The sequence below is a fragment of the Eubalaena glacialis genome, chromosome X (assembly GCF_028564815.1).
Source record: "Eubalaena glacialis isolate mEubGla1 chromosome X, mEubGla1.1.hap2.+ XY, whole genome shotgun sequence".
In the NCBI taxonomy this organism is placed as follows: Eukaryota; Metazoa; Chordata; class Mammalia; order Artiodactyla; family Balaenidae; genus Eubalaena; species Eubalaena glacialis.
The window spans coordinates 137252776-137280407 of NC_083736.1; the positions used below are offsets into that span (position 1 = coordinate 137252776).

Consider the following 27632-nt stretch of genomic DNA (forward strand, 5'->3'; position numbering starts at 1 on the left):
GTGCCACATCTTCTTTATCCATTCATCTGTTGATGGACACTTAGGTTGCTTCCATGTCCTGGGTATTGTAAATAGAGCTGCAATGAACATTGAGGTACATGACTCTTTTTGAATTATGGTTTTCTCAGGGTATATGCCCAGTAGTGGGTTTGCTGGGTCATATGGTAGTTCTATTTTTAGTTTTTTAAGGAACCTCCATACTGTTCTCCATAGTGGCTGTATCAATTTCCATTCCCACCAACAGTGCAAGAGGGTTCCCTTTTCACCACACGCTCTCCAGCATTTATTGTTTGTAGATTTTTTGATGATGGCCATTCTGACCGGTGTGAGATGATATCTCATTGTAGTTTTGATTTGCATTTCTCTAATGATTAATGATGTTGAGCATTCTTTCATGTGTTTGTTGGCAATCTGTATATCTTCTTTGGAGAAATGTCTATTTAGGTCTTCTGCCCATTTTTGGATTGGGTTTTTTGTTTTTTTCATATTGAGCTGCATGAGCTGCTTGTAAATTTTGGAGATTAATCCTTTGTCAGTTGCTTCATTGGCAAATATTTTCTCCCATTCTGAGGGTTGTCTTTCGGTCTTGTTTATGGTTTCCTTTGCTGTGCAAAAGCTTTTAAGTTTCATTAGGTCCCGTTTGTTTATTTTTGTTTTTATTTCCATTTCTCTAGGAGGTGGGTCGAAAAGGATCTTGCTGTGATTTATGTCACAGAGTGTTCTGCCTATGTTTTCCTCTAAGAGTTTGATAGTGTCTGGCCTTACATTTAGGTCTTTAATCCATTTTGAGTTTATTTTTGTGTATGGTGTTACGGAGTGTTCTAATTTCATACTATTACATGTACCTGTCCAGTTTTCCCAGCACCACTTATTGAAGAGGCTGTCTTTTCTCCACTGTATATGCTTGCCTCCTTTATCAAAGATAAGGCGACCATATGTGTGTGGGTTTAGCTCTGGGCTTTCTATCCTGTTCCATTGATCTATATTTCTGTTTTTGTGCCAGTGCCATACTGTCTTGATTACTGTAGCATTGTAGTATAGTCTGAAGTCAGGGAGCCTGATTCCTCCAGCTCTGTTTTTTGTTCTCAAGATTGCTTTGGCTATTCGGGGTCTTTTGTGTTTCCATACAAATTGTGAAATTTTTTGTTCTAGTTCTGTGAAAAATGCCAGTGGTAGTTTGATAGGGATTGCATTGAATCTGTAGATTGCTTTGGGTAGTAGAGTCATTTTCACAATGTTGATTCTTCCAATCCAAGAACATGGTATATCTCTCCATCTATTTGTATCATCTTTAATTTCTTTCATCAGTGTCTTATAATTTTCTGCATACAGGTCTTTTGTCTCCTTAGGTTGGTTTATTCCTAGATATTTTATTCTTTTTGTTGCGATGGTAAATGGGAGTGTTTTCTTAATTTCACTTTCAGATTTTTCATCATTAGTGTATAGGAATGCCAGAGATTTCTGTGCATTAATTTTGTATCCTGCTACTTTACCAAATTCATTGATTAGCTCTAGTAGTTTTCTGGTAGCATCTTTAGGATTCTCTATGTATAGTATCATGTCATCTGCAAACAGTGACAGCTTTACTTCTTCTTTTCCAATTTGGATTCCTTTTATTTCTTTTTCTTCTCTGATTGCTGTGGCTAAAACTTCCAAAACTATGTTGAATAACAGTGGTGAGAGTGGGCAACCTTGTCTTGTTCCTGATCTTAGTGGAAATGGTTTCAGTTTTTCACCATTGAGGACAATGTTGGCTGTGGGTTTGTCATATATGGCCTTTATTATGTTGAGGAAAGTTCCCTCTATGCCTACTTTCTGGAGGGTTTTTATCATAAATGGGTGTTGAATTTTGTCGAAAGCTTTCTCTGCATGGATTTCACGATTTTTAAAAGTTTTTAAATGTTCAAGAGATGGTTTTAATCACAGATAAGAAATGGCTGGATAATTTGTAAACTGTAAAACAGAGCTAAAGAAAGCATCCAGAATGCAGCACAGAGGCACAAAGAAATAGAAAATTTGAAAAAATTGAAAAATAGGAGACACAGAAGATAGAATGAGAAAGTCTAAAAAAAATCTAACTGCCATGCCACAGGAAGACAGACTAAGGTAACAGCAAGGTTTTAAGAGATAGTCACTAAGAATTTTCCAGAACTGATGACAGACATAAATCCACAAATTCAAGAAGCCCAAGGGACTCCCCTGGTGGTGCAGTGGTTAAGAATCCTCCTGCCAATGCAGGGGACATGGGTTCAATCCCTCGTCTGGGAAGATCCCACATGCTGCGGAGCAAATAAGCCCGTGTGCCACAACTACTGAGCCTGTGCACTAGAGCCCATGAGCCACAACTACTGAGGCCTGCGTGCCTAGAGCCCATGCTCCACAACAAGAGAAGCCACCGCAATGAGAAGCCCGCGTACTGCAACAAAGAGTAGCCCCTGCTCGCCACAACTAGAGAAAGCCCACGCACAGCAACGAAGTCCCAACACAGCCAAAAATTAATTAATTAATTAATTTTTTTAAAAAAAGAAGCCCAAGATATCCCAAACAGGATAAAACGGAAATAGATCCACACCTAGACACAGATCTTAGAAGCAGCCAGATTGTAAAAGCTGATTACCTTTAAAACCATGACTTTTAGACTGAAAGCTACCTTCTCTAAGGCATCAATGAAATCCAGAAGAGTTGAATAATATCTTCAATATGCTGAGAGAATAACTGTCAGAGAGAAAAAAAAAAAAAGGTCACATTCAAAGAATCAGAAGCCAGAATGTCTTCAAACTTTTCAGTGAAGCACTAAGAATTAGAAAACAATGAAGTAATGCCTTCCAAATTTGGGGGAAAACGGATTTTCTCACCTAGAATTCTATAACCAAACTGTCAATTTTTAGGTTAAAGGCATTTTCTAACATGAAAGAACTCAAATAGTTTACTTCCTTTGAATTCTTTTTCTGGAAGCTACTAGAGAAGACGTGCCACCAAAACCAGAGAGGAACCTAAGACAGAGGTAGAGACGGGATTTATGAAACTGGGGCCCCAAGCTAAAAGAAAGGCAAGTGCAATCTCCAGGATGATGGAAGGGGACCCAGGCTGGCAGCTGGGCAGTGGGCCTGGAGGGCAAGTCAAAAGGCTCCAGGACAGAGTGCTCCAAGTGAATGAAATATGCAGGACATCTTTCAGCAGCTGGAGAGGAGATATAGCCAGTTTGGGGAAGTGCTGACCTATAGTAAGTAGTAGAGAACAAGCAACACATGGTGGGGAGAGACAAGTGTTAACTCTAAGGAAAACAAAACATCAGGAGAGAAAGGAAAAGTCATCAGAGTTGCCGTAGACTTGATAACGTGAACACCAAAGAATAATCTAATGCAGATGATTGTATACTGTACTGGAAGGATGCGGGTGGTGAAAGAGCTACATCATCATCTTTTACTGTGAGAAGTCAATCAATAATTCCCAAAATCTAAAAAATAAAGAAACAGCAGTATAAACAATTTATTTACAGAACTAGAGGTAAATGCCAAAAGAAACAGCTAAAAGGGTTGAATGTAGTTGATTCTGGGGAATGGATGGACGACTGTGGGTGGAAGCAAGAGATTGTTATTTTTAAAAAATATGTATTTATTTGGCTGTGCCAGGTTTTAGTTGCAGCATGCAGGATCTTTAGTTGCAGCATGCGATCTCTTAGTTGCAGCATGTGGGATCTAGTTCCCTGACCAAGGATCGAACCTGGGCCCCCTGCATTGGGAGTGCGGAGCCTTAGCCACTGGACCACCAGGGAAGTCCTGTAGGGATTGCTATTTTTGGTAATAAACCTTGTAGAACCATTTAACTCTTTGAACCAGGGGTTGGCAAACTATAGACTGGTTTTGTACAGGTGTGAGCTAAGAATGGTTTTTACGTGTTTATATGGTTGAAAAAAATCAGAAGAAGGATATTTTGTGGCATGTGAAAATTATATGAGATTCAAATTTCAGTGTCCACAAAGTGTGATTGGCACACAGCCACACTGATTCATTTACATATAGTGTATGGCTACCTTTGTGCCACAACAAAGGTCTAGTTGAGCAGCTACAACAGAGAACATGTGGCATCAAATATTTACTATACGGCCCTTTACAGAAACAGTTTGCGGACCCCTGCTTTAAACAATGTTCATACGTAGCACTGATAAATGAAAGAACTAAGTATTTTTAAAGAAAGTAGTTAATAGAGAAAGTTAAAATTTGCTAATGACTTGTTCTATTGAGGAATTTTATAGATATCATATAAAACTCAAAACTGACAAAAGAATATACTGGTGAAAAAAAAATTCAAGGCAACCAGTAGAAAAAAGCCAGGTAAATAACATCCAAATAATCAAGGGCAGAATAAAAGGAACTTGATTAATCCAGAAAAGGGAAGGAAAGGAGGAACAAAAAGAAATGAGATATCAGGTTAAATAGAAAATACAAAATAGGATGGCAATAAGATGTGATTATCAATGGCTGTATACCATGTTCTTGAGAAGACTCAATACTGTAAATATGTCAGCCCTCTACATATTAACTTATAAATTCAATGAAATAACAGTTAAAAACCCAATGGGAATGTCTTATGAATGTTAGATTAGCTAATTCCAAAATGCAAAAGAATAGCTAAGAAATTTTGGGAACGAAAAATAAATATGGTCTTGGGATACTTGGCTATTTGAACAAAACTAAGTTAGAGTGCTACTTTACATCATATACAATAATAAAGTCGAGACAGAATAGAGAACTAAACATAAATATGAAACTCTAAAGGTATCAGAAGGACACAATAGGAAATGTTTTTATAATCTCTCTGTGGAGAACACCTTTTTGAACAAGTCTCAAACCAAAATGCCATAAAGGAAAAGATTTACATATTGTACTACAGTTAAAAAAATCTTTAAACCTTCTTACGGTGAAGGAAGCATAAAGTTAAGAAGCAACATTTCGGTTTTGGTTCAAACACTTGCTTCTTCTTAAAAATAAAGTATCTCCATTAACATTTTTAAAGAGCAACAGATTAAGAAAAAAAGATTTGCAATTACCTCTAAGAGATAAAAGGCTAATCAACATAATATATAAAGAACTCCTACAAATTAGGAAGCTAAAAACAAATCATCAAACATAAAAACAGTAAAGGGTAGTAATAGACAATTCAGAAAAGATGAACTATGAATACCAGTAAACATATGAAAAATGTGCAACTGCAAGGAAATCAGGCAGACATAAATCAAATGATTTAAAAAGATGTTCTCATACATCAGAATGCCACACATTAAAAAGACTAACATCGGGTGGTGATGGGGACGTGGGGAAAGGCGCACTCACGTATCTGCGGTAGGAGGACGTGGAGGTTTGGGGTTTCGTTGCGCCATGGTCAATGCACGAAGCCTTTAACCCGGCGAGAACGTGGACCCCCAGCCAACCTCAGGGCCGCTGGGGGTCTCTCGGGAGGGCGACACTTTTGAACTAAGAAGCTCCCCAGTGGCTGAAGTGAGGGTGTGGTGTTGTGGGGACGGTGCCACTGGGGCATTGGAAAAGCATCTCAGAGTCGGAGGGATAAGCTCTGACACTACACTGTGGCCTTGGTGATGGGAGCTTTCAGACTGAAAGTTAACGGAAGCCCCCTCAACTCAGGCTTCCCGGAAAAGCTGTAGCCTAGCGTTGGGCTCACGCCACCTCAACGGTAAGGCGGGGCTGGCCGTCCAGAATGTTCTAGAAAGAGAAAGAAGGTCCGCGCAGAGACGCTACACTGCCTCAGAACGCTCAGGCCGCCTCACCTGCTGTGAAGACCTCCCAACCCCCACTGCCCGGGGCTGGGCTGCTAAGGGGCTGGAGGGAGGCGGCTGCAAAGGGGAAAATTCCAGCGTGGCTTTTTTTAATAGTGTGGGGAAGTGCGCAAAACAAACTGCACTATTGTATCACTAACTCTTTAAAAGCCTGTGAATGCATCGGCCCTCCTTTACTACAGTCACCACGTCGCGCAACTATCACACCATCTAGTTCCAGAATTTTTTTATCACCCCAAAAGTAGGCCTGGTCCTGCGCGGAGGCAGCCCTCTTTGAATTGATAGGACGAGGGCAGATATCAAAGAATTAAATTATTTCGAATAATGTGCAACATATGAATAACAATTGTTCAAAATCCATAGAGTTGGAGGGCGCGCGGAGGGAGCGTCGCGCGGCGGGAGCGTCGCGCGGAGGAAGCGTCGCGCGGCGGGAGCGTCGCGCGGCGGGAGCGTCGCGCGTGCGGCCGGCTGAGGAGGCTCCGGGCCATTTGCTCCTCAGACGAGGGCGAGATCGCAGCTATGGCTGACAAGGAGGCGAACGGAGCGATGGCGGAAGAAGCCAAGCTTGACGAGAACATCTTGCAGGTGCTGCAAGACATGGCCAATCGCCTGCGCCTCCACGTCATCAGGTCCCTCTGTGCCTCAAGCTCTCGGTAAGGCACCCTGGTCGAAGCTCCGGTCGTTGAGCGGCCGGCCCTGCGGCGACGACCGGGGAGAGAGTTGAACGGAGCCGTCGGGGGCGGGGTGGGCTCCGTTATTTAGTGGCCCCATTTCAGGCCCTCGGGGCTTGGCAGCCACCCCCAGACTCGTGGCCGCCGCTGGCCAAGTACTCAGGCAGCCGCCCCTCACTGGCCCACGGAGAGAAGCCGGGACGCGGGCCGGCTGGCGGAGCGCCTGCGTCCGACCGGCTAGAGTGGGAGCGGCCCGGCGTTTTCCGTGTAGGTGGTTGTCCTCGACGCCAGGGTCCGACCCAGGACGTGGAGTTCCGGGAAATAAAGCCTAAAAGTAATAGGCGGGTAAGAATCGGAGCAAAAGGGGACTGTTGGTTCTGCTGGTATTTTGTCGAGGATGTTTGCGTCAGTATTCGTAAGAGATTTTAGCCGTTAGTTTTCTCCGAAGGTATTTGTCTGCCGTTAGCTTTCCCCGAAGGTATTTGTCTGCTGTTAGTTTTCCCCGAAGGTATTTGTCTGCCTTTAGTATGGGGGCAATTCTGGCCCCAGAGTGAGTTTCAATGTGTTCCCTTCAGTTTTTGGGGGAAAGTTGGAGGAGGATTGAGGATTCACCAGTGAGGCCATCAGGTTCAAAGTTGTTTTTTGTCACGGAGCTTTTCGACTACTGATTCAATCTCCTTATTGTAGGTTTATTCAGATTTTCTATTTCTAAAAATTTCTTCTAGGTTAACTGATTTATTGGCGTACAATTGTTCACAGTCCTTTATAGTCCTTTTTATGTCTGTAGAATTGGTGGTTATATCCTTACTTTCATTCCTGAAATGTAATTAGTAATTTCAAATCGGATTTAGTAAATTCAGTAATTTTCTCTTTTTTCCTTACTTTAGCTAAAGGCTTTTGTTTTTGTTTTTTTTTTAGCTGCGTTGGGTCTTCGTTGCCGCGCGCGCGGGCTTTGTGACGAGCGGGGGGGCTATTCTTCGTTGTGGTGCGCAGGCATCTCTTGTTGTGGAGCACGGGCTCTAGGCACGCGGGCTCAGTAGTTGTGGCTCGCGGGCTCTAGAGCGCAGGCTCAGGAGTTGTGGCGCATAGGCTTAGTTGCTCCGCGGCATGTGGGATCTTCCCGGACCAGGACTCAAACCCGTGTCCTCTGCATTGGCAGGCGGATTCTTTTTTTTATTTTTTATTTTTTTTTATTTTTTGGCTGTGTTGGGTCTTCGTTTCTGTGCGAGGGCTTTCTCTAGTTGTGGCAAGCGGAGGCTACTCTTCATCACGGTGTGCGGGCCTCTCACTATCGCAGCCTCTCTTGTTGCAGAGCACAGGCTCCAGACGCGCAGGCTCAGTAGTTGTGGCTCACGGGCCCAGTTGCTCCACAGCATGTGGGATCTTCCCAGACCAGGGCTCGAGCCCATGTCCCCTGCATTGGCAGGCAGATTCTCAACCACTGCGCCACCAGGGAAGCCCAAGGCTTATTAATTTTGTTAATCTTTTCAAAGAACCAGCTTTTGTTTTGTTTCATTTTCTACATTGCTTTCTTAGTCTTTTATTTATTTCTGCAATAATATTTATTACGTTTTCCATTCTGGTAGCTTTGGGTTTAGTTCTGCTTTTCCTAGTTACTAAGTTGTGAAGTTAGGTTTTCTTCAAGATCGTTCTTTTTTTTTAATTTTTATTTACTTATTCATTTATTTATTTTGACCGCGCCGTGCAGATTGCGGGATCTTAGGTCCCTGACCAAGGATCGAACCTGGGTCCACGGCAGTGAAAGCGCCAAGTCCGAACCACTGGACCACCAGGGAATTCCCAGAGATCATTCTTTTTTAATGCAAGCATTTACAGCTATAAACTTATCTCTTGTCACTGCTTTTGCCACATCCCATAAATTTTGGTATCTTGTGTATTCTTTTTCATTTGTCTCAATACTTTCCAACTCTCTTGAAGTTTCTTTGACCCATTGTTCGTTTAAGTGCATTGTGGGGGAAGGTTGTTTTCTTTTTTAATAGAAGTGTAGTCGACTCTTACATTAGTGTCGCGTGTACAATATAGTGATTTAATGTTTTTACGTATTATACCCCATTTAAAGTTATTCTAAGAGTGTGTTGTTTAATTCCCACAAATGTGTGAATTTTACCATTTTCTTTCTATTATTGACTTCTAACTTCACCCTGTCCTGGTCAGATAAAATGGTTTGCGCGATATCTTTTTTAAGTTTTGTTTTCCAGCCTGTGCTATAACATTAAAAAGGCAATGTCAATGAGTTTAAGACCTGCATGGTTTTGGATTTTTTTTTTTTTTTACACTTTCATTTTGCTCCCTTCACCTTCAAAATTAGTAACAGTTTGCATTTTCTCAAGAGATCTGTAACAGCTTTTAAATCCAAATCATCCACCTGGGATACTTGCAAAGGCAAGAGGTTTAACTCTCCATTTTCTGTATTGTGAAACTTGAAAGGGGAGATTATTAATACACATGAGCTGGGCTTAAAATGTTACTCTTCTGACTTTTGGGGTGTGGCAGGGCTCTAGGGAGTTGGTTTTGTCCTCTGCCCTGCCACCTCCTCCCCTTCTTAATTAATGGCAGACTGCCTGGACTCCCATGCAGGCTGCTTTCTAAGAGCAGCAGTTACTTCATTCTATAAGGGCCTCAAGTTACACCACAACGAGAAACTTCTCAGTCTGACCATTCACTTCCTAAAAGAAATTCATTTTAGGAAGTAGAATGCATTTTCTTTGTTGGATTTTTTAAAAATTTTCTTTCCCAGTTTTATTGAGATGTAATTGAGCACACAGCACTATCTAAGGTATACAGCATAATGATTTGACTTATATATATTGTAAAATGATAAATACAATAAGTTTATTTATCACCCATCATCTCATAGATACCAAAAAATGGAAAAATGTTTTTTCCCTGTAATGAGAATTCTTAGGATCTACTGTTAACAACTTTCAAATATACCATACAGCAGTGTTAATTATAGTCATTTTGTTATATATTACATCCCAAGTATTTATTTATTTATTTTTAAAATTTATTTACTTATTTGTGGGGTTTTGTGGGTTTTTTTTTTTTTTTTTTTTTGGCTGTGTTGGGTCTTCGTTGCTGCACGCCGGCTTTCTCTAGTTGTGGCGAGCAGGGGCTTCATTGCGGTGTGCAGACTTCTCATTGTCATGGCTTCTCTTGTTGCAGAGCACGGGCTCTAGAGCGCAGGCTCAGTAGTTGTGGCTCATGGGCTTAGTTGCTCTGCGGCATGTGGAATCTTCCTGGACCAGGGCTCAAACCCGTGTCCCCTGCATTGGCAGGCGGATTCTTAACCACTGCGCCACCAGGGAAGCCCTGTATTTATTTATTTTATATCTGGAAGTTTGTAACTTTCGACACCTTCATCCAGTTCCTCATCCCCTCAACCCCCACCTTTGGTAACCACAAATCTGGTGATCTCTTTTTCTGTGAGTTTGGGTTTGGGGTTTTTTTTAGATTCCACAGTGTAATAATACAGTATTTCTTTTTCTGTGAGTTACTTCATCTAGCATAATGTTCTCAAGGCCCATCCATGTTGTCATAAATGGCAGAATTTCCTTTTTGTGCCTGAATTATGTTCCATTATATATCTGTACCACATCTCCTTTGTCCATTCATCTGTCAGACACTTCGGTTGTTTCCATAGCTTGGCTATTGTAAATAGTGCTGCTGTGAACGTAGGGGTGCAGATATCTCTTCCACATAGTGTTTTCATTTTCTTCAGATATACTCCCAGTAGTGGAATTGCTGGATCATATGGTGGTGTTTTTTTTTAAGATCCTCCATATTGTTTTCCATAGTGGCTCCTCTAATTTACATTCCCACCAACAGTGCACAAGGGTTCTCTTCTCTCCACATCTTTGCCAGATTTGTTAACTTATCTTTTTGATGACAGCCGTTCTGATAGGTGTGAGGGGATATCTCATTGTGGTTTTGACTTGCAATTTCCCTGATGATCAGTGATGTTGAGCACCTTTTCATATGCCTGTTGTTTGTCTTCTTTGGGAAAATGCCTATTCAGATCCTTTGCCCATTTTTAAGCGGATTTTTTGTTGTTTGGTTATGGAATTGTGTGAGTTCTTTATATATTTTCCATATAAACACATTATCAGATATGTGATTTGCAAATACTTTCTCCTATTCAGTAGGTTGCTTTTACATTTTGTTGATGGTTTCTTCTGCCATGAAGAGTTTGGTTCAGTCCCACTTGGTTTTTGTTTGTTGTTTTTGTTGCTTTTTTTTTGCTTTTGCTTTTAGTGTCCGATTCAAAGAACCCTCTCTAAGACTCAGGTCAAGTAGTGTAGTGCCTATGTTTTTCTTCTAGGAGTTTTATGGTTTCTGGTCTTACGTTTAAATTTTAATCCATTTCAAGTTAATTTCTGTGAGTGGTATAAGGTAGGTGTCCAGTTTCATTTTTTTACATGTGAATATCCAATTTTTCCTGTATCACTTGTTGAAGAGACTGTTTTTTCTGCATTGAGTATTCTTGGCTCCCTCATCAAAAATTAGTTGACCACATGTGTGTGGGTTTATTTCTGCTTTGTGAAATTTCTGATTAATGATATCACAGATGAATTCAAACAAGTGAAATGACACTCAAATGCTTACAGAGTCACCAGGCGAACTTCCCCAAGTATGCCGGTGGTCCACTGATAGAAGGGGGCTGGTCTGTGAGGTTTTGCTCCCTACAGGGAGAGGAGTTGTGAGGTTCCTGGGCCTCAAAGCATCCTTAAAAGCTGTGAACTTGACGGGCAGTGGCCCAGCATCCCTTTCCCTTGGCTGGATTCTTTCAGGACTGGCAGAAATGACTGCTGCTTCCAGTTTGAGGAGACCATGTGCTGAAAGGCCTCCTCATGCACTGTGTGTGTCCCTGGTGAGTCACTTGCCTGTGAGAAACGACCTGTGCCATGTCTTTCAGCCACCCCACATTGTGCAGCAGTGCTGCTGAGATCATGTCTGTGCTGTTTTTCTACATCATGAGGTATAAACAGATGGACCCGGAGAACCCGAACAATGACAGATTCGTCCTCTCCAAGGTAAGCTGGCATGGGAACCCATGCTCAGACACTTGGTTCCTGAACTCATTTTAAAAGCCACCATGTGGCAACAAGACCTGAAATGGCCTCTGTTTATCCTTTTGGTGCTTCTCTCTTTGCCTCATGTCTTCATCTGTTCAGGCTGATATAATAAAACATCAAAGACTGGGTGACTTATAAACAATAGAAATTTATTTCTCACAGTTCTGGAGGCTAGAAGTCTAAGATCAAGGCACCAGCATGGTCATGTTCTGGTGAGGGCCCTGTTCCTAGTGGCAGACTTCTCACTGTATCCTCATGTGATGTAAGGAGAAATGGTCTCTCTTTTATAAGGGCATTAACCCCACTCTTCAGGGTTCTGCCCTCATGACCTAATCACTGCCCAAAGACCACTACCTCCTAATACTATCACCTTGGGCATTAGGTTTTCAACATAATGGATTTTGGGGAGGGGGCACAAACATTCAGACCATGGCACCTCATAAAGATCTAAAAGGTGTTCTAGTGAGGACTGCGTGGTGGGAAGGATGACTTGCGGCAGCTGGCAGTCCTTCTTTTCCTTTGATGGTGCCTCACTTTACCCCACCTAGCACTAAAGCCCCCCTTGTCAGGGTCATGCTGCTCCGATCCTCTGCCACCTGGGTAGAGGAGGGCCACATGAGTGAATCCAACTTGTTGAGCTCAAGGAGCGTTGAGCTTGATTTGGAGGGACGTCCCACCCGTCAGTCAGCTTTCTCTTCCATTTCTCTGCATATCTGACCTGATACCAATAAGGAGTTTCTCATTAGGCTAGCTATAGTACGAGATAACCTCATGACACTGGGGGACAGGAAAAAAAAGAAATATTAAAAGCAAGGTCGATCTAGAAGAACAAGCAGCTCTTTTGATGCTGTCTGAAAGTTTGCTGTGTTCTGAGCAAAGCATTTAAAGCTCAACTGGTAGAATGACATGTGCAAATAGAAACCCCAAATCTGGGCAGCGGGAAGTAAAGACAAAGGCAGAGTATAGGCAGAGTACCTGGAGCCGTAGTTATGATCCTTGCCTTGGTGTCTAAAACATAATCTCAAATGAGGTTTGGCAAAGGGTAAATAAAACGTGTGTGTAGAGGAAAAGAGATGAAGCAAACGAAGTCCATTAGTAATAGTTGACAAATTTAGGTAAAGAGTATATGGAACTTCATTGTACTATTCGTACAACTTTTCTGTAAGCTTGAATTTCCTTCATCATAAAAACTGAATAACTATAGGTGTACAAACAAAGTATGGGTGTTTAGAGCTTTACTTTAAAAAGGGAAAGATGTGGGAATTCCCTGGTGGTCCAGTGGTTAGGACGCCACGCTTTCACTGTTGGGAGCCTGGGTTCAATCCCTGGTCAGGGAACCAAGATTCCGCAAGCCGTGCAGCACAGCCAAAAAAAAAAAAAGATGCCTAGACTATCCCATAACCGCTGCTATCATATAATCAGAGTCATTGGCCTTAGAGGCATAGAGAGACTTTCTGGCGTGTAGCCTCAGGCTGGGCTCTACTCATTTGCCAGATTTGTATGTTCATCAGACTTACGCAGCAGATAAAGTTTGAAGACAAGAAAAAACACTCAGGGGACTTCCCTGGTGGTGAAGTGGTAAAGAATCCACCTGCTGGGCTTCCCTGGTGGCGCAGTGGTTGAGAATCTGCCTGCCAATACAGGGGGACATGGGTTCGAGCCCTGGTCTGGGAAGATCCCACATGCCGCGGAGCAACGAAGCCCGTGTGCCACAACTACTGAGCCTGCGCGTCTGGAGCCTGTGCTCCGCAGCAAGAGAGGCCGCGATAGTGAGAGGCCCGTGCACCGCGAGGAAGAGTGGCCCCCGCTTGCCACAACTAGAGAAAGCCCTCGCACAGAAACGAAGACCCAACACAGCCAAAAATAAGTAAATTAATTAATTAATTTTAAAAAAATATATATATATATAAAAGAATCCGCCTGCCAATGCAGGGGACACGGGTTCGAGCCCTGGTCCGGGAAGATCCCACATGCTGCGGAGCAACTCAGCCCGTGCACCACAACTACTGAGCCTGCGCTCTGGAGCCCATGAGCCACAACTGCTCAGCCCACGTGCCACAACTACTGAAGCCCGTGCGCCTAGAGCCCGTGCTCCGCAACAAGAGAAGCCGCTGCAATGAGAAGCCCGTGCACCACAACTAGAGAAAGCCCATACGCAACAACGAAGACCCAATGCAGCCAAAAATAAATAAATAAATTTAGTTTAAAAAAAAAAAAACACTCAGGAGCATAGTCCATCTTGGCTCTTGTTGGGAATGGAGTAAATGGACTCGCTAGAGGCTGAGAAGCCAGGGTCTCCATAATCTGTGCTCCCGGGGCAGGAGTGTCTATGTAGACAGCTGCATGAGGAGGCCCCTTGCTAAGGCCTGGCCGTGGCACTGACTGAGGTGCTCATGATCTCTCCGTCCACCACCCAGGCCTTAGTTTTTGTTTTATCAGCTCTTTTGTTTTCTTTAGCCAAGGAGGCTTGGGAAGTAACCAAAAAGCCTTCTTATAAATTTGTTCTTGAAGCACATTTTGTGTCAGAACAAAGATGAGAAGTACCACCTGGAAGAGAAAGCTTTCTTTCCTGGGTGCCCTCAGCAGCTTGTGTGCATCTTTATTCTTGGCCCCTCAGTTGTGAGTGTCCCCCCCACAGCGAAAGGATTCTTGGGAAAGGAAAGGGAACCCATGTGGGTGTGCTTCCACCATGCCAGACATCATGCTGATGCCCCACCAATCTTCTCAATTAATCCTACAGCCTCTTGCTTCCTGAACGGGGCTTTCCTCACCATCATACCCAGAGAGCAAAGCCTTATGGAAGTGGGCTTACTTGTCCCCCGCGTTAAAGCTGGGGGGAAGTGGAGTTGGTCTGAGTGTAGAGCGCAGGCTCACTCCAAGGCACAAGGTGCTCACATAAGGCACCTGGGAGCCAGAGCTTGTTACAGGAGTAAAATAGGAGCTGTAGGGAGAAAGACTAAGCTAGCGATGTTGTCAAGAGAGACTTCAGTGGGACAGTTCTTGGGGCTAGAGATGCAAAACAAATCTGTGAGGGCACAAAGCACGTAGAGAAAGTTAAGGAAGGTCAAGAGCCCCAGGAAGAGCAGAACAGTAGGGTGGATCAAGACAGGAGACTAACAAGTACCACTCACTCATCCGTGGTAGCGACAACACACACCAGTCTCTGAATGGAGCTGACATCTGAATGGAGGAAGGGGGCAGACAAGAAACAAACCCAGAAATAGCATGTCAGATGGGGCTGAGTGTCCTAGATCCAAGGGAAGTGGAGGGCAGGTACTAGGTGAAAGAGATGGTCCAGGAAAGCCTTGGTGTTGACATTTGAGCAGAGACTTGGAGGGTGTGAGGGAGTGAGCTGTGCCCTTATTTAGGCACAAGCACTGAGCACTCGGGGGAGAGGGAGCCACACGTGGTAAAGCCCTGAGGCAGGCACGTGCGTGGCGTGTTCAAAGGACATCCAGGAGGCCAGGCACCCGGAGCAGTGGGAGGTGATGGGGGTCTGGAGTGAACAGGCCACTGCAAGAACTTGAGCTCTACTTGACATTAGATGACAAGACCTTGGACAGTTCTCCGCAGCGATTGAGGGGCGGGCTTCGGTTTTATCGTGCTCCGCCTAGTGGCTGTGTTGAGAACGACTGTGGAGGGAAGCAGGGAGGCCACTGCTCTGACAGAGGCAAGAGATGTTTGTGGCCAGGCCAAGATGGTGGCAGCAGAAGTGTTGAATAAGTTTGATATCTCTTCAGAAGCTTGGGAGTGAGTGAGGCCTCAGTGCAGCAGACCTTTGGCATTGGCACCACCTCGTGGCCCTCAGAGGGCCACATTCTCTCCGTGGGACCGTGATAGCCTGTGCGTACAAGCAGGTCAGTGGGGATAAATGGAGTGGTGGTAGAAAGTGATTTATTTCTAGCATAACCTCCTACATCACCACTTCCCAAATCTCAGTTGACTTGAGTTTTACAAACCAGGGAAATTGAAATCTTCTTCAGTGTTTCTAGTTTCTGTTTAAGAGTCCATATTCTCCAAAAACATTGAACATCTGGTCTGTATACAGCTAGATAAAAGGTCTTGTGGAAATGGCAAGACTTCTGCTTATGTTTTTTTCTGCTTTGCTCTTGGGCTCTGTTTAGACTGCTGTGTGCAGAAGCTTCCCACTTCTATGTTGTCAGAGCTCCAGTTGCCCTCACCAGCTGCATGGATTACCTGTGACTCTGTTGTCTTTGTGACGTTGATCTGACACTTTGGGGTGCATGAGGGTGTGTAGATTCATTTGGTGCTTTCTCTTACAGAGTCTGTCGTTTGTTAATGTGGCAACTGGATGGCTGGGGCAAGGACTGGGGGTCGCGTGTGGGATGGCATATACTGGCAAGTACTTTGACAAGGCCAGGTAAGGCGCTTACCCAGAAACCACTTAACTGTTCCCACCCCACCCCACCCCCAGCACTTTGGCTTTATCGCTTATTAGTTTGGGAAGACAGTGATTGTGTTAAAAGTTCAGGTTACCAAGTACTCAAGGAGTAAAAAGAAATCATATTTCATGAAGCGGTTCTAGCATCTCCTGTTGGGTTCTAAGTGCTGCCTGCAGTATAGAAATCAGTTCATTAGGGACTTCCCTGGTGGTCCAGTGGGTAAGACTCCGCACTCCCAATGCAGGGGGCCCAGGTTCGATCCCTGTTCAGAGAACTAGATCCCACATGCATGCCGCAAGTAAGAAGCCCGCATGCTGCAACTATGAGCCCACATGCCACAACTGTAGGATCCCGCATGCTGCAACTAAGACCCGGCACAGCCAAAATAAATAAATAAATATTTTAAAAAAGAAAGAAAACAGTTTATTAGGTTTCAAGTCTAAGTTTTTTTTAAACATTTATTTATTTACTTGTTTGTTTATTTAGCTAGCTAGCTAGCTGCGCCGGGTCTTAGTTGCGGCATGCGAGATCTTCAGTTGCGGTATGCAAGGTCTTAGCTGCAGCATTGTGGGATCTAGTTCCCTGACCAGGGATCAAACCCAAGCCCCCTGCATTGGGAGCATGGAGTCTTAGCCATTGGAGCACCAGGGAAGTCCTAGGATTCAAGTTTTTACTAAGAGAGACATCTTCCTGTTTCCCATATCTCAGTGAGCTTCACTATAGAGTGAACAGATGGTGTATTTGCCTTTCCTTTGGGGACCCCTACATGTTAATCAAAGGTCTCTTTTTCTGGAATGGTCCACCTTCCTGAAGACAGGCAGATCCATGCCTTTCTTGCAGGGGTGTGTGCCCAGGTGCTGCTGATGTAGGAGCAGCAAGATGGGGGATCCTGGGGGGCTCAGGGTTGGCCATGATGGTGTGCATGTTCTACTCCCATGGTTCACCCAGGGTGCCTGAGTGTGCAGCCCCTCAGTCCCAGGTTCCAGCCCAGGTGGCCCCTCTGGAGGCACTCTGTTGTGCTTCCTCCACTGTTGACCTTTTTCATCTCTCACTGTTGCCTCTGTTAGTCCCTATCCTGTGGTTAATCACTTTTTTTATACCTCATTTATAGCATTTTTGGGGGGTCTGGGTTGTGTTTTAGTGGTTTAAACATTTCATGTTTCTGCTGCGGAGGAGTTTAATATTTGTAACAGAACATACGCTCCTGAGGTAGGATGTTTTGATTGTTATTATTGTATATAAATTTGTAAGATCAGAAATAGAAGGTGGCAGTGCTTAACATGGAGCTTATCAAGAAACCATATATGTAAATGTTTGGGCATTTAAGGGAGCTGCCTTCTCCCCATCCGCTCTTATTCGTTGGGCCCAGGGAAGTGGCAGAAGAACGTAGAAATTACTTTTACAGCTAGAATGAGAAGACTAGCCAAAGGTGCAGCCCATGTCGTGAGGCCCAAGCTTTTAAAGCTGTGTTTCCTCAGCTGTGGAATTTGGGCAGCGTTGACAGGGAAAATTGTCTTAGGTCTGAAGCAGCTGCTTCTGTCTCCTCCTTTGTTTCTCTCCATGAAATATATTTGCTCGAGCTGCCCAGAGGAGCCCCAGGCATGGTCCTAACGTCTCTCGGCTTGCCCCAGCTACCGGGTGTTCTGCCTCATTGGAGGTGGCGAGTCCTCGGAAGGCTCCGTCTGGGAGGCCATGGCCTTTGCTTCCCACCACAGTCTGGACAACCTCGTGGCCATCTTTGACGTGAATCGCCTGTGCCACAGCGGCACCCTGCCCCTCAAGCACTGCACAGACGTCTTTCAGAAGCGCTGTGAAGCCTTTGGGTAACTGTCCTGTTTTGTGGCACCATCTTTCCGCCCCATCCCCCCTTCGCCTTCTAACCTGGCCCACTTCTCGGTTGACAGGTGGAATACTTTCGTGGTGGATGGCCGCGATGTGGAGGCACTGTGCCAGGTGTTCCAGCAGGCAGCTCAAGTGAAGAGCAAGCCCACTGCTATAGTTGCCAAGACCTTCAGGGGCCACGGCATGCCGCGTAAGGAAGTGTTGCTTTTCTGCTTGTGGTTGTCAAAAACCTCTGCCTAGCATATGAGGTGGAGGGAGGCTTAGGCTAGCTGGGCAGACAGCTGACTTCACGCACGGTGATTACGCCTGTGACCTGCGCCCAGCGCTCTTGCTCTTTCTCATGCTTGTAGATAGCAGATCTCGTTAGGGCAAGGGGGAGGGAGCCCAGACCCCCAGCAAGCGAGCGCAAGGGAGCGGCTGAGAGGATAGTCCCTCAGTTAGAGGACCAGCAGGGAGCCATCTCCACGGGGGTGCAGAGCCAGAGGGGGGCTGAGCGTGAGCAGATACGTAAACACGAGTGTACGTGCCTGCGAGCGCCCTAGCCTGTGCCCACGCTACCTGGGAGGACACACAGGCCACTAGTAAAGCAGCGCCTCTGGGAAAGGTAACTGTGGAACTGAGGGTCGGGGAAGGGAGGGGGTTTTGAAAGTCTTAACTTCTTGCAGATTTCAAAGTGGACATCTGAAGTTGTTCATCTCAAGTATAAATAGTTGCAGTAGGTGTGATTCCTGGTGTGTTTTTAGTGTTGACATTTTAGAATAAAACTCTTCTATGACTCCTTCTCAAAATACAGTCTTATTCTGGTACCCCCGTTGAGTAAATGACGACTGGACCAGTTTGCTCCTGGCAGAAACCTGGGTATTGTCCTTGCCTCCACCTCTCCCTTATGTGCCCCCTACACACATACCCAGTCTGTCATCGATTCTGATTGATTTTGCTCCTGACGTACGTCTCAAGTCTGTTCGCTCCTCTCCATCTCTCTTGCCCAGGCCCAGTCACCTCTCCCTAACTGCAGTCTCCCCAAGCCAGCCCCCACATGACTGCCGTGGTGATCTTTCTACAACATGGATCTGATCAGTCACCATCCCCCTTCCAAACCCGTCAGTGGTTTCCCATCTTGCTTTGGACAGAACTCAGATTCCTTATACCCATAGGATCCTCCATGGTCTGCTCTGCCTGTCCAGCCTCATCTCCCTCACTCTCCCCTCCATTCACCAGCACATGGGCCAGTGGCCCCCTCAAGAGCCTCTCGGCCTTTGTCAAGGCTGTCTCTTGCGACTGCAGTACCATGTCAGGCCCCCTGTGCCAGCTTTTTACTCTGTGGCTGACATCTTTTCCATCTAGATGTCTTTCAGATGACCAAATAGGAGCTCATTAGATACTTAGGGAATGAATGTGTTTTATCCATTGGGTTGCAGATGTTGAGGATTCAGAAAATTGGCATGAAAGGCCAATGCCAAAAGAAAGAGTGGATACAATTATCAAACTAATTGAGAGCCAGATACAGACCAAGAAGAAGCTTGACCCAAAACCCCCTGTTGAAGACTCGCCTCAAATCAACATCACAGATATAGAAATGATCTCTCCACCTGCTTACAATGTTGGTGACACGGTAGGCAAACTGCTTTTTTCTCTGCTTTTCCTAAATACAGAGGACTCTGTTTACTCTGATCTCCAGGAATGAACAAATTGTTAGGTGATGTGGTATTTAACTAAAGATTATAAGCAATAAATATGAATTTACCTTCTCTTTTACTGTTTCTGATATTTATTCTTTGATTTCAAACTTAACTCAGGTCTTAATTTTCTTACCAGTCAGTCGCTACTTATTTGTGTCCAGTGCTGTGCAACTTTTGTTTGCTTCTGTGTCTACTCAAAGGATGGGGGCCTGGCTGGATTGATCTGTTGGGCTTATTCCCTGGATTACACAAGGAAACACACCAATTCATCAAAGACCAGTTCTTCAAAAAGGAAACAAATTAGGCACGAAACGCTGAACATAAAGCCTTTCTGCTTTTTGTTACCATTTTTGTATTCAAAGTATGCAGGGTCTTCACAACCTAAGGAAATAAGGTGACGAGCCTGGGAGGAAGGAAATACTTATTTATTTGGGGACATTTTGAGTGTTACTTACGTTTTCTTAGCCTGGTAATATGGGTTTAAAATAAATGAATTGACTATTTGAGAAATTAGAAAACAAATTTAAAAGCAGAAGAACGCTATTAATAAGGGAAAAGTACATATAAACAGAGGCTACTTTGGTAATATGTGTTAACACTTTAGCTGTTCACACCCTTCAAACTAGCAGTGCAACTCACAGGAATTTATCCTACAGAAACACCTGTGCAAGTGTGCAGAATAGAATGAATGTCAGTTGCAGCATTGATTATGATGAAATGTTTATGTCTGGAAGGTAGGTGGGATTATGGGAGCTTTTCATTTTTTGAAAGAAGTGTATATATTTTACTAATAGGAAAAATTAAGGAAACAGGCCAGTTCTTAAAAAGTTAATGAATTAAAGAACAAGAAGTCACATTAATACACAAATCAAAGAGTTGGCTCTTTGAATTACTAATACAGTAGACAAACCATTATCTAGCCTACTTAAAGAGATGAAAATCATAAATGAATAAAATTAGTCACTAGAGGAGATAATCACAGATGCAGAAAACAGAATTTTGAGAAAACTATGCTAATTGGTATGAAAACCTGTAAAAAAAAAAAAAAAAAGGACCTCTTTTAGGAATACATAAAATACCAAAATTGACTAAAAAGACACAAAACACTTAAGTAGATCAACAGCCATAGAAAAATTTGAGAAAACTGTCCAAGAGTTGTACCTCCAAAGTGCCAGGCTCACTAAGTTGCAAGAGTGACTTAATTTTAACCTTCAAGGAATGGGTTAATTCCTAGGCTATTTCAAACCTTCTTGAATATGGAAAAAGCCATTTATGAAGCCGAAATGTTATAATGCTAGCTCAAAGGAAAAAACTACAGGCCAACCTCACTTATGAATATTGATGTAAAAATTCTAAATAAAATGTTCGCTGGTCTCAACTCAGTACCTTAAAGAAGTATATGAATCAGTGAAGTTCAAATTAGTAATGCATATCATTCACCAGTGTTAGGAGGGGGGAAATTATGATCATTAACAATAAAAGACTCAGTCCTGACAATGAAAAGGCAAGCCTATTTGCAGGTGGTAGAGTTGTATGTCTGGAAAGCCCAAGAGAATCGACAGAAAATGGTTAGAAATAAGAGGAGTCCAGAACGAGAACTTGTAGCAAAACTAATATACAAAGATTGATTCTTATATTAATAAAATGGAGAGATTATCCCTTTTACAATGGCAATAAAAACTAAAATAACTAAAAATAAACTTAAGTATATAAGGTCTATGTTAAGATACTTATAAAACTATAGCCTTAAAAGAAGCTCACATGCCTTGTATGCATGAGATGCTCACCAAGTATTTGTGAGTAGACCATTGCCAAAAGGATGCCACACAAACCTGTCATTTCCCTTACCTCTGGGGAGAGGAACTGGGAGAGCAGGAGGAAGATGGCCTTTTCACTCGATATCCTTTCATAACCTGACTTTTGTACTCATCTACATGAATTGCCTGTTTTAAAAAATATTTTTAAGAGTGTTTAGATGAATGAACAAAGACAAATGAGGACGCAAACCTTGTTTTTTTAAATAACAGCTTTATTGAGATAATAAAACTATATAAAGCTATAGATTTCTATATAATCTACCCATTTGAAATGTACAATTCAGTGGTTTTTAGCATACTGACAAGAGTTGTGCAACCATCACTACACTCAATCTTACAACATTTCCGTCATCCCAAAGAGAAACCCTATACCCGTGAGCAGTTACTCTCTATTCCCACCCAGCCCCTAGTAACTGCTAATCTACTTTCTGTGTCTGTGGATTTGCCTATTCCAGACATTTCATGTAAATGGGATCATATAATATGCAAAGTTTTGAGTCTGGCTTATTTCACTTAGCACTGTGTTCTCGAGGTTCATCCATGTGGTGGCAGTACTCCATTTTATGGGTATATCGTATGTTTTATTTATCCATTCACCTGTTGCTGGACATTTGGGTTGTTTCTACCTTTTGGCTATTGTGAATAATGCTGCAATGAACATTTGTGTACAACCTTTCGTATAGATGTATTTTTCTCTTGGGTATATACCTAGGAGTAGAATTGCTGGGTCGTAGTAATTCTGTTTAACTCTTTGAGGAAATGCCAAACCTTGTTTTTTTTAATAGAAAAACTCAATATTGTAAGGATGTCAGTTTTCCCCTAAATTAATCCATAGATTGAGTCCAATCTCAAACAATATTCTAATGGAATTGTTTATTATTTGTATTATGTTTCTAAAGTTCTACATTTTAATATTTACAGTGAGTATTGTCAGTTTTATACTTAAACACTCACAGAGGCATTTGCATTTTGGGAAATGTAAATTTTTAAATCAACTATAGGAATGGGACAGAAGAATAAATTTATTTGGGGGAAATTGATACCCAGTGAGCCAAGTATGGATTTAAAATTGGCTAGCAGTCCTTTTTTATGACCCTAAAGGAGATTATTGGTGAATCACAAATTTGCTTTCTTCATTAAGGTAGATGACAGTTTATAATTCTACCAATTCACCTTCCTTCTAAACCCATTCTAAGAAACTCTACTGTTTAACTTCCAGATAGCTACTCGGAAAGCATGTGGTTTGGCTCTGGCTAAGCTGGGCCATGCAAATGACAGAGTCGTTGTGCTGGACGGTGACAGCAAGAACTCCACCTTCTCTGAGATATTCAAGAAGGAACACCCTGAGCGCTTCGTTGAGTGTTTTATTGCTGAGCAAAACATGGTATGTATGCTGGGGACATCCATCTTGAGTCTTCTCATTGACAAACAGTGGCCCACCAGACATAGGAGGCCTGCGCTGTGTTACAGTTTTTCTTTCCACTTATAAAAGCAAAGGAACTGGAGGAAAAGCGTGTCGGGGGAAACAAGTACAGAGCAGCCAGGCAGAGTCTGAGGGGTGACTTCCAGGACTGCAGGGAGGGGCTCCAGCCATCTGCCCTCAGGTCTCCAGGCCTAAAGCATGCCCAGCTCCCTGGTAGCTCTAGGTGACCCCACTCTTCCTGCCCTGCCCATCCCACAACCAGGCAATCCTACAACATCCCAGAGGCCAATAGATTGAAAGCTACAAGGGACTGTGGTTTTTCTCTCCACCTTGTTGCATGGGGCGTAATATATCCTAGATATTCAAATGTTGCCCTAATTGCAGCCTCAAGAATGTCAGTAGTGCTGTGGCCTTAGGTAGAGCTGTTCTGCTTATCTGTGCTTCAGTCTCTTCCCAGGATGACATTAATGCAGGAGTCTCTTATGCATGCACATATCCGCACACACTCCCCTCAAGAGAGAGAAAGGAGTTTGTGCAAGTAAACGCCTTGACTTGTAAAGCTCTGTGCCACTGCAGAGGCCAGCGCACATGTACCTTCACATCGTAGAGGCCAAAAACAGCACTGGCCAGAAATCTATGGGCCAGCAGGCCTTACATGACCACCAGAGATATTGTATTTGGAACAAGTAGTATTTACAAATATTTTAAATTAGTTGCCAGCTTTTTTTTTGCTTTTTTTTTTTTTTTGCCTGTACCATGTGGCATGTGGGATCTTAGTTCCCCGACCAGGGATCGAACCCGCGCCCCCCTGTGTTGGAAACACGGAGTCTTAACCACTGGACCGCCGGGGACGTCCCAGTTGCCAGCTTTTAAAAGTCAGGAAATTTTATATGGAATCCAAATTTCTGGATTCTCTTGAAGAATGGGAAGATCTGGCAACATTGGGACGACATTCCTTCCTTCCTGCCACCAGTTAGCTGGAGCCAAGCAGGGGCCCCATTTAGATGGGGGTCCACAGCCAGCTCACCATGTCCCTGCGTCCTGCTGGCCCACTCAGTTGTTCACGGTGCTTCCCTGGCCCTGTCAGTGTTGGAATTTAAGCCCCCCTGTTCAGTAAAGTAGGTCATTGCAATTGTAAGAATATGTACATTTTTCTGTGGGTCTCATTAAGCTAAGCTGTTTCCATTTTGAATGGAAAAAAATACAATTCATAATTTTCTGAATTGAGCCACCTATCAAAAAGCTTGCTTCCTAACTCATTGATTCTTTCAGTCAGCAACTGAAGGAAACGAATAAAGAAGCAGCCAGCAAGTGGGTAGTATCCAGTGCTACCAGGAGAAACTGGTGACTACAGTGATAGCGTGACTAGGGCCAGTCAGGAGCAAGGTCTCAGAGGACGTGACATTTAAGCTGAGACTTAAGTGACAAGGAGTCAGTCATGCGTAGATCTTGGGGGGACGGTATTCCCAGCAGAGGGCCCAGCTAGCTCTGTGGCATGCCCAAATCTGAGCTGTTTAGGGAGCAGAAAGAAGGGCCGGTGTGGAGAACAGCTTGTTGGGGGGAGTGGGGGAGGTGACAGGAGATGGCGACTTGGACCAGGGCAGTAGCTGTGGGGTTGGAGAGGAGCAGACTCATCCAGAATCTGCTTTGACGGGAGAGTCGGCAGGATGCCATGGGGTAGGTGTCAGGGCAGGAGCCAAGGCTGGCGCTAGGGCATAGGCCAGAGCACCTGGGAGCGGAGGAGTGTTGCTTCCTGAGATGGACAAGACTGGGGGAGGAATGGGTTTTGGGAACACAGTCAGGAGCTCTCTTTGGGCCCTGGGGTAGGGGGGTCAGGGTACCTGTTAGACTGGGGATGGGGGTGCCAGGTAGCTTAGAGGATAGATCATTTATCTCCAAATGTGTTTGCTTTCCAAACTGCTGAATGTGTTTTTCTAAACTAGATCTTTTTCTGCCTAGCTTTAAGTTAACATCTAAATTTTTCATCACAGATTTAAGTAGATGCAAAGGATATAATTTCCCGTATATTGAAATTTGTGACACCTTAACACTCAAATCATCCAATTACATGAAGGCTCTCTTGGTCAGAAATTAAATCCGTTTTTCTACTTGAATTCTTATTTCCGTTTTGCTTCCCCAAATATATTTATGCATGAAAGCCTTTTATTGACAGTTCTTTTCTGCAACAAAAATATGCATATACATTGATAGTTTTTAAAAATTTTCTTATGTCCATAGACCTTGGAGCATTACAATTTGTCTTCTTCTGGTTTGAGCTACAGCTATAATTATTAGCTTGTGTAGCATTGGTTAAGTACACTTAAAGCTAGAATGAGACAAGTTTCAGAACAAAATCTATTTGTATTTTAATGATGTAAGTGCCAAGAAACCTTGTTTACATAAATAAGGTGATGGGAAGGGAAAGAGTTTTGTTGTGGCAACATCATTCAATTCATTTGAATTCCTTCCCAGTTATAAGCCAAAAATCACACAGTGATCTTTCATGTTAAGTTGTTGGTGGAAAATTATTTGTAAAGGGTTGACAGTTACATTAGGTTCTCTTTCAGTTTTGTTAAAAGAATTGGAAAACCCCTGACTTAAAAAAGAATTTGTTATCCAATCTTTTGAGTTCTGTAGTTTGTCAAGGCTGCTACGATTATTTCGAATTGTCCTTTCTGTTTTGATCCGGAGCTCTTACACTCCAGGGTGTTGCCCGACTGAAGGACCTGATGAGGGTGAGAGAGCGCCTTTTGGCAGTCAGTGACTGGGAGGCGATTATCAGGGGGACAGCGGGAAGTAGGCCCTGGGCCCTTTTGCTGGCAGACAGACATGGGAGTCAAGGATCTTGACGTTGAGACCAGCCACAGTCATGTGCCCCTTGGACGGTCTTTGTTTACCCCGAAGATGTTCATCTTCTAGTTTGAAACCTGCCAGGGTATGTGAGCCTGCCGTTCCAGCGGAGGTGAAGAATAGAGAGAGAGAGGGGTGGTTAGCATCAAGCACATCAGAGTGACACAATGGGACCATATGCTGGTTCCCTGTGGAGGGGGCACATGAGGAGTGTGGCCCGAGCCCCAGGACTCAGTCTAGGTGCGCTGCCCAGCAGAAGCGGCCTAGGCAGGGTCAGCAGCGTTCAGTGAGAAGGCTGGTCTGTAGTGCTGGAGGCACCTGAGAGGCCAGGTACGATGCAGGCAGAGTCTGTAGTGCTGGAGGCTACTGAGAGGCCAAGTACTATGCAGACAGGGTCTGTAGCGCTGGAGGCTCCTGAGCACTCAGGTACGATGCAGGCAGGGTCTGTAGTGCTGGAGGCTCCTGAGAGGCCAGGTACGATGCAGTCAGGGTCCGTAGCGCTGGAGGCTCCTGCGAGGTCAGGTGCGATGCAGGCAGTGTCTGTAGCGCTGGAGGCTCCTGAGAGGGCAGGTGCGATGCAGGCAGGGTCTGTAGCGCTGGAGTCTCCTGAGAGGTCAGGTAGGATGCGGGCAGGGTCTGTAGTGCTGGAGGCTCCTGAGAGGTCAGGTACGATGCGGGCAGGTTCTGTAGTGCTGGAGGCTCCTGAGAGGTCAGGTACGATGCGGGCAGGGTCTGTAGTGCTGGAGGCTCCTGAGAGGTCAGGTACGATGCGGGCAAGGTCTGTAGTGCTGGAGGCTCCTGAGAGGCCAGGTAAGATGCAGGCAGGGTCTGTAGTGCTGGAGACTCCTGAGAGGCCAGGTACGATGCAGACAGGGTCTGTAGTGCTGGAGGCTCTGAGAGGTCAGGTACGATGCAGGCAGGGTCTGTAGTGCTGGAGGCTCCTTAGAGGCCAGGTAAGATGCAGGCAGCGTCTGTAGTGCTGCAGGCTCCTGAGAGGCCAGATAAGATGCAGGCAGGGTCTGTAGTGCTGCAGGCTCCTGAGAGGCCAGGTACAATGCAGGCAGGGTCTGTACTGCTGGAGGCTCCTGAGAGGCCAAGTACTATGCAGACAGGGTGTGTAGTGCTGGAGGCTCCTGAGCGCTCAGGTACGATGCAGGCAGGGTCTGTAGTGCTAGAGGCTCCTGAGAGGTCAGGTGCGATGCAGGCAGGGTCTGTAGTGCTGCAGGCTCCTGAGAGGTCAGGTGCGATGGAGGCAGGGTCTGTAGTGCTGGAGGCTCCTGAGAGGCCAGGTACGATGCAGGCAGGGTCTGTAGTGCTGGAGGCTCCTGAGAGGTCAGGTACAATGCAGGCAGGGTCTGTAGTTCTGGAGGCTCCTGAGAGGTCAGGCACGATGCCGACAGGGTCTGTAGCGCTGGAGGCTCCTGAGAGGTCAGGTAGGATGCGGGCAGGTTCTGTAGTGCTGGAGGCTCCTGAGAGGTCAGGTACGATGCGGGCAGGGTCTGTAGTGCTGGAGGCTCCTGAGAGGTCAGGTACGATGCGGTCAGGTTCTGTAGTGCTGGAGGCTCCTGAGAGGTCAGGTACGATGCGGGCAGGGTCTGTAGTGCTGGAGGCTCCTGAGAGGTCAGGTACGATGCGGGCAGGGTGTGTAGTGCTGGAGGCTCCTGAGAGGCCAGGTACGATGCAGGCAGGGTCTGTAGTGCTGGAGGCTCTGAGAGGTCAGGTACGATGCAGGCAGGGTCTGTAGTGCTGGAGGCTCTGAGAGGTCAGGTACGATGCAGGCAGGGTCTGTAGTGCTGGAGGCTCCTTAGAGGTCAGGTAAGATGCAGGCAGGGTCTGTAGTGCTGGAGGCTCCTTAGAGGCCAGGTACGATGCAGGCAGGGTCTGTAGTGCTGGAGGCTCCTTAGAGGCCAGGTAAGATGCAGGCAGGGTCTGTAGTGCCTGAGGCTCCTGAGAGGCCAGGTACGATGCAGGCAGCGTCTGTAGTGCTGGAGGCTCCTGAGAGGCCAGATAAGATGCAGGCAGGGTCTGTAGTGCTGCAGGCTCCTGAGAGGCCAGGT

General features: G+C 44.8%; 1 protein-coding gene across 2 annotated transcripts in view; it reads left to right on the forward strand.

Moving 5' to 3' along the window:
• The first annotated feature begins 6313 nt into the window (after nucleotides 1-6313).
• Nucleotides 6314-27632, forward strand: part of TKTL1 (transketolase like 1) — a 76243-nt gene continuing 54924 nt past the window's right edge. Inside the window, exons 1-7 of one of the 2 annotated variants that reach the window (XM_061177993.1) lie at nucleotides 6314-6447; nucleotides 11402-11519; nucleotides 15845-15942; nucleotides 17596-17787; nucleotides 17869-17996; nucleotides 19225-19418; nucleotides 22522-22686. In XM_061177993.1, coding sequence (XP_061033976.1) covers nucleotides 6314-6447; nucleotides 11402-11519; nucleotides 15845-15942; nucleotides 17596-17787; nucleotides 17869-17996; nucleotides 19225-19418; nucleotides 22522-22686 — 1029 coding nt within the window. The remainder of the gene's footprint in view (nucleotides 6448-11401; nucleotides 11520-15844; nucleotides 15943-17595; nucleotides 17788-17868; nucleotides 17997-19224; nucleotides 19419-22521; nucleotides 22687-27632) is intronic. The other variant, XM_061177994.1, reaches the window with a different exon arrangement.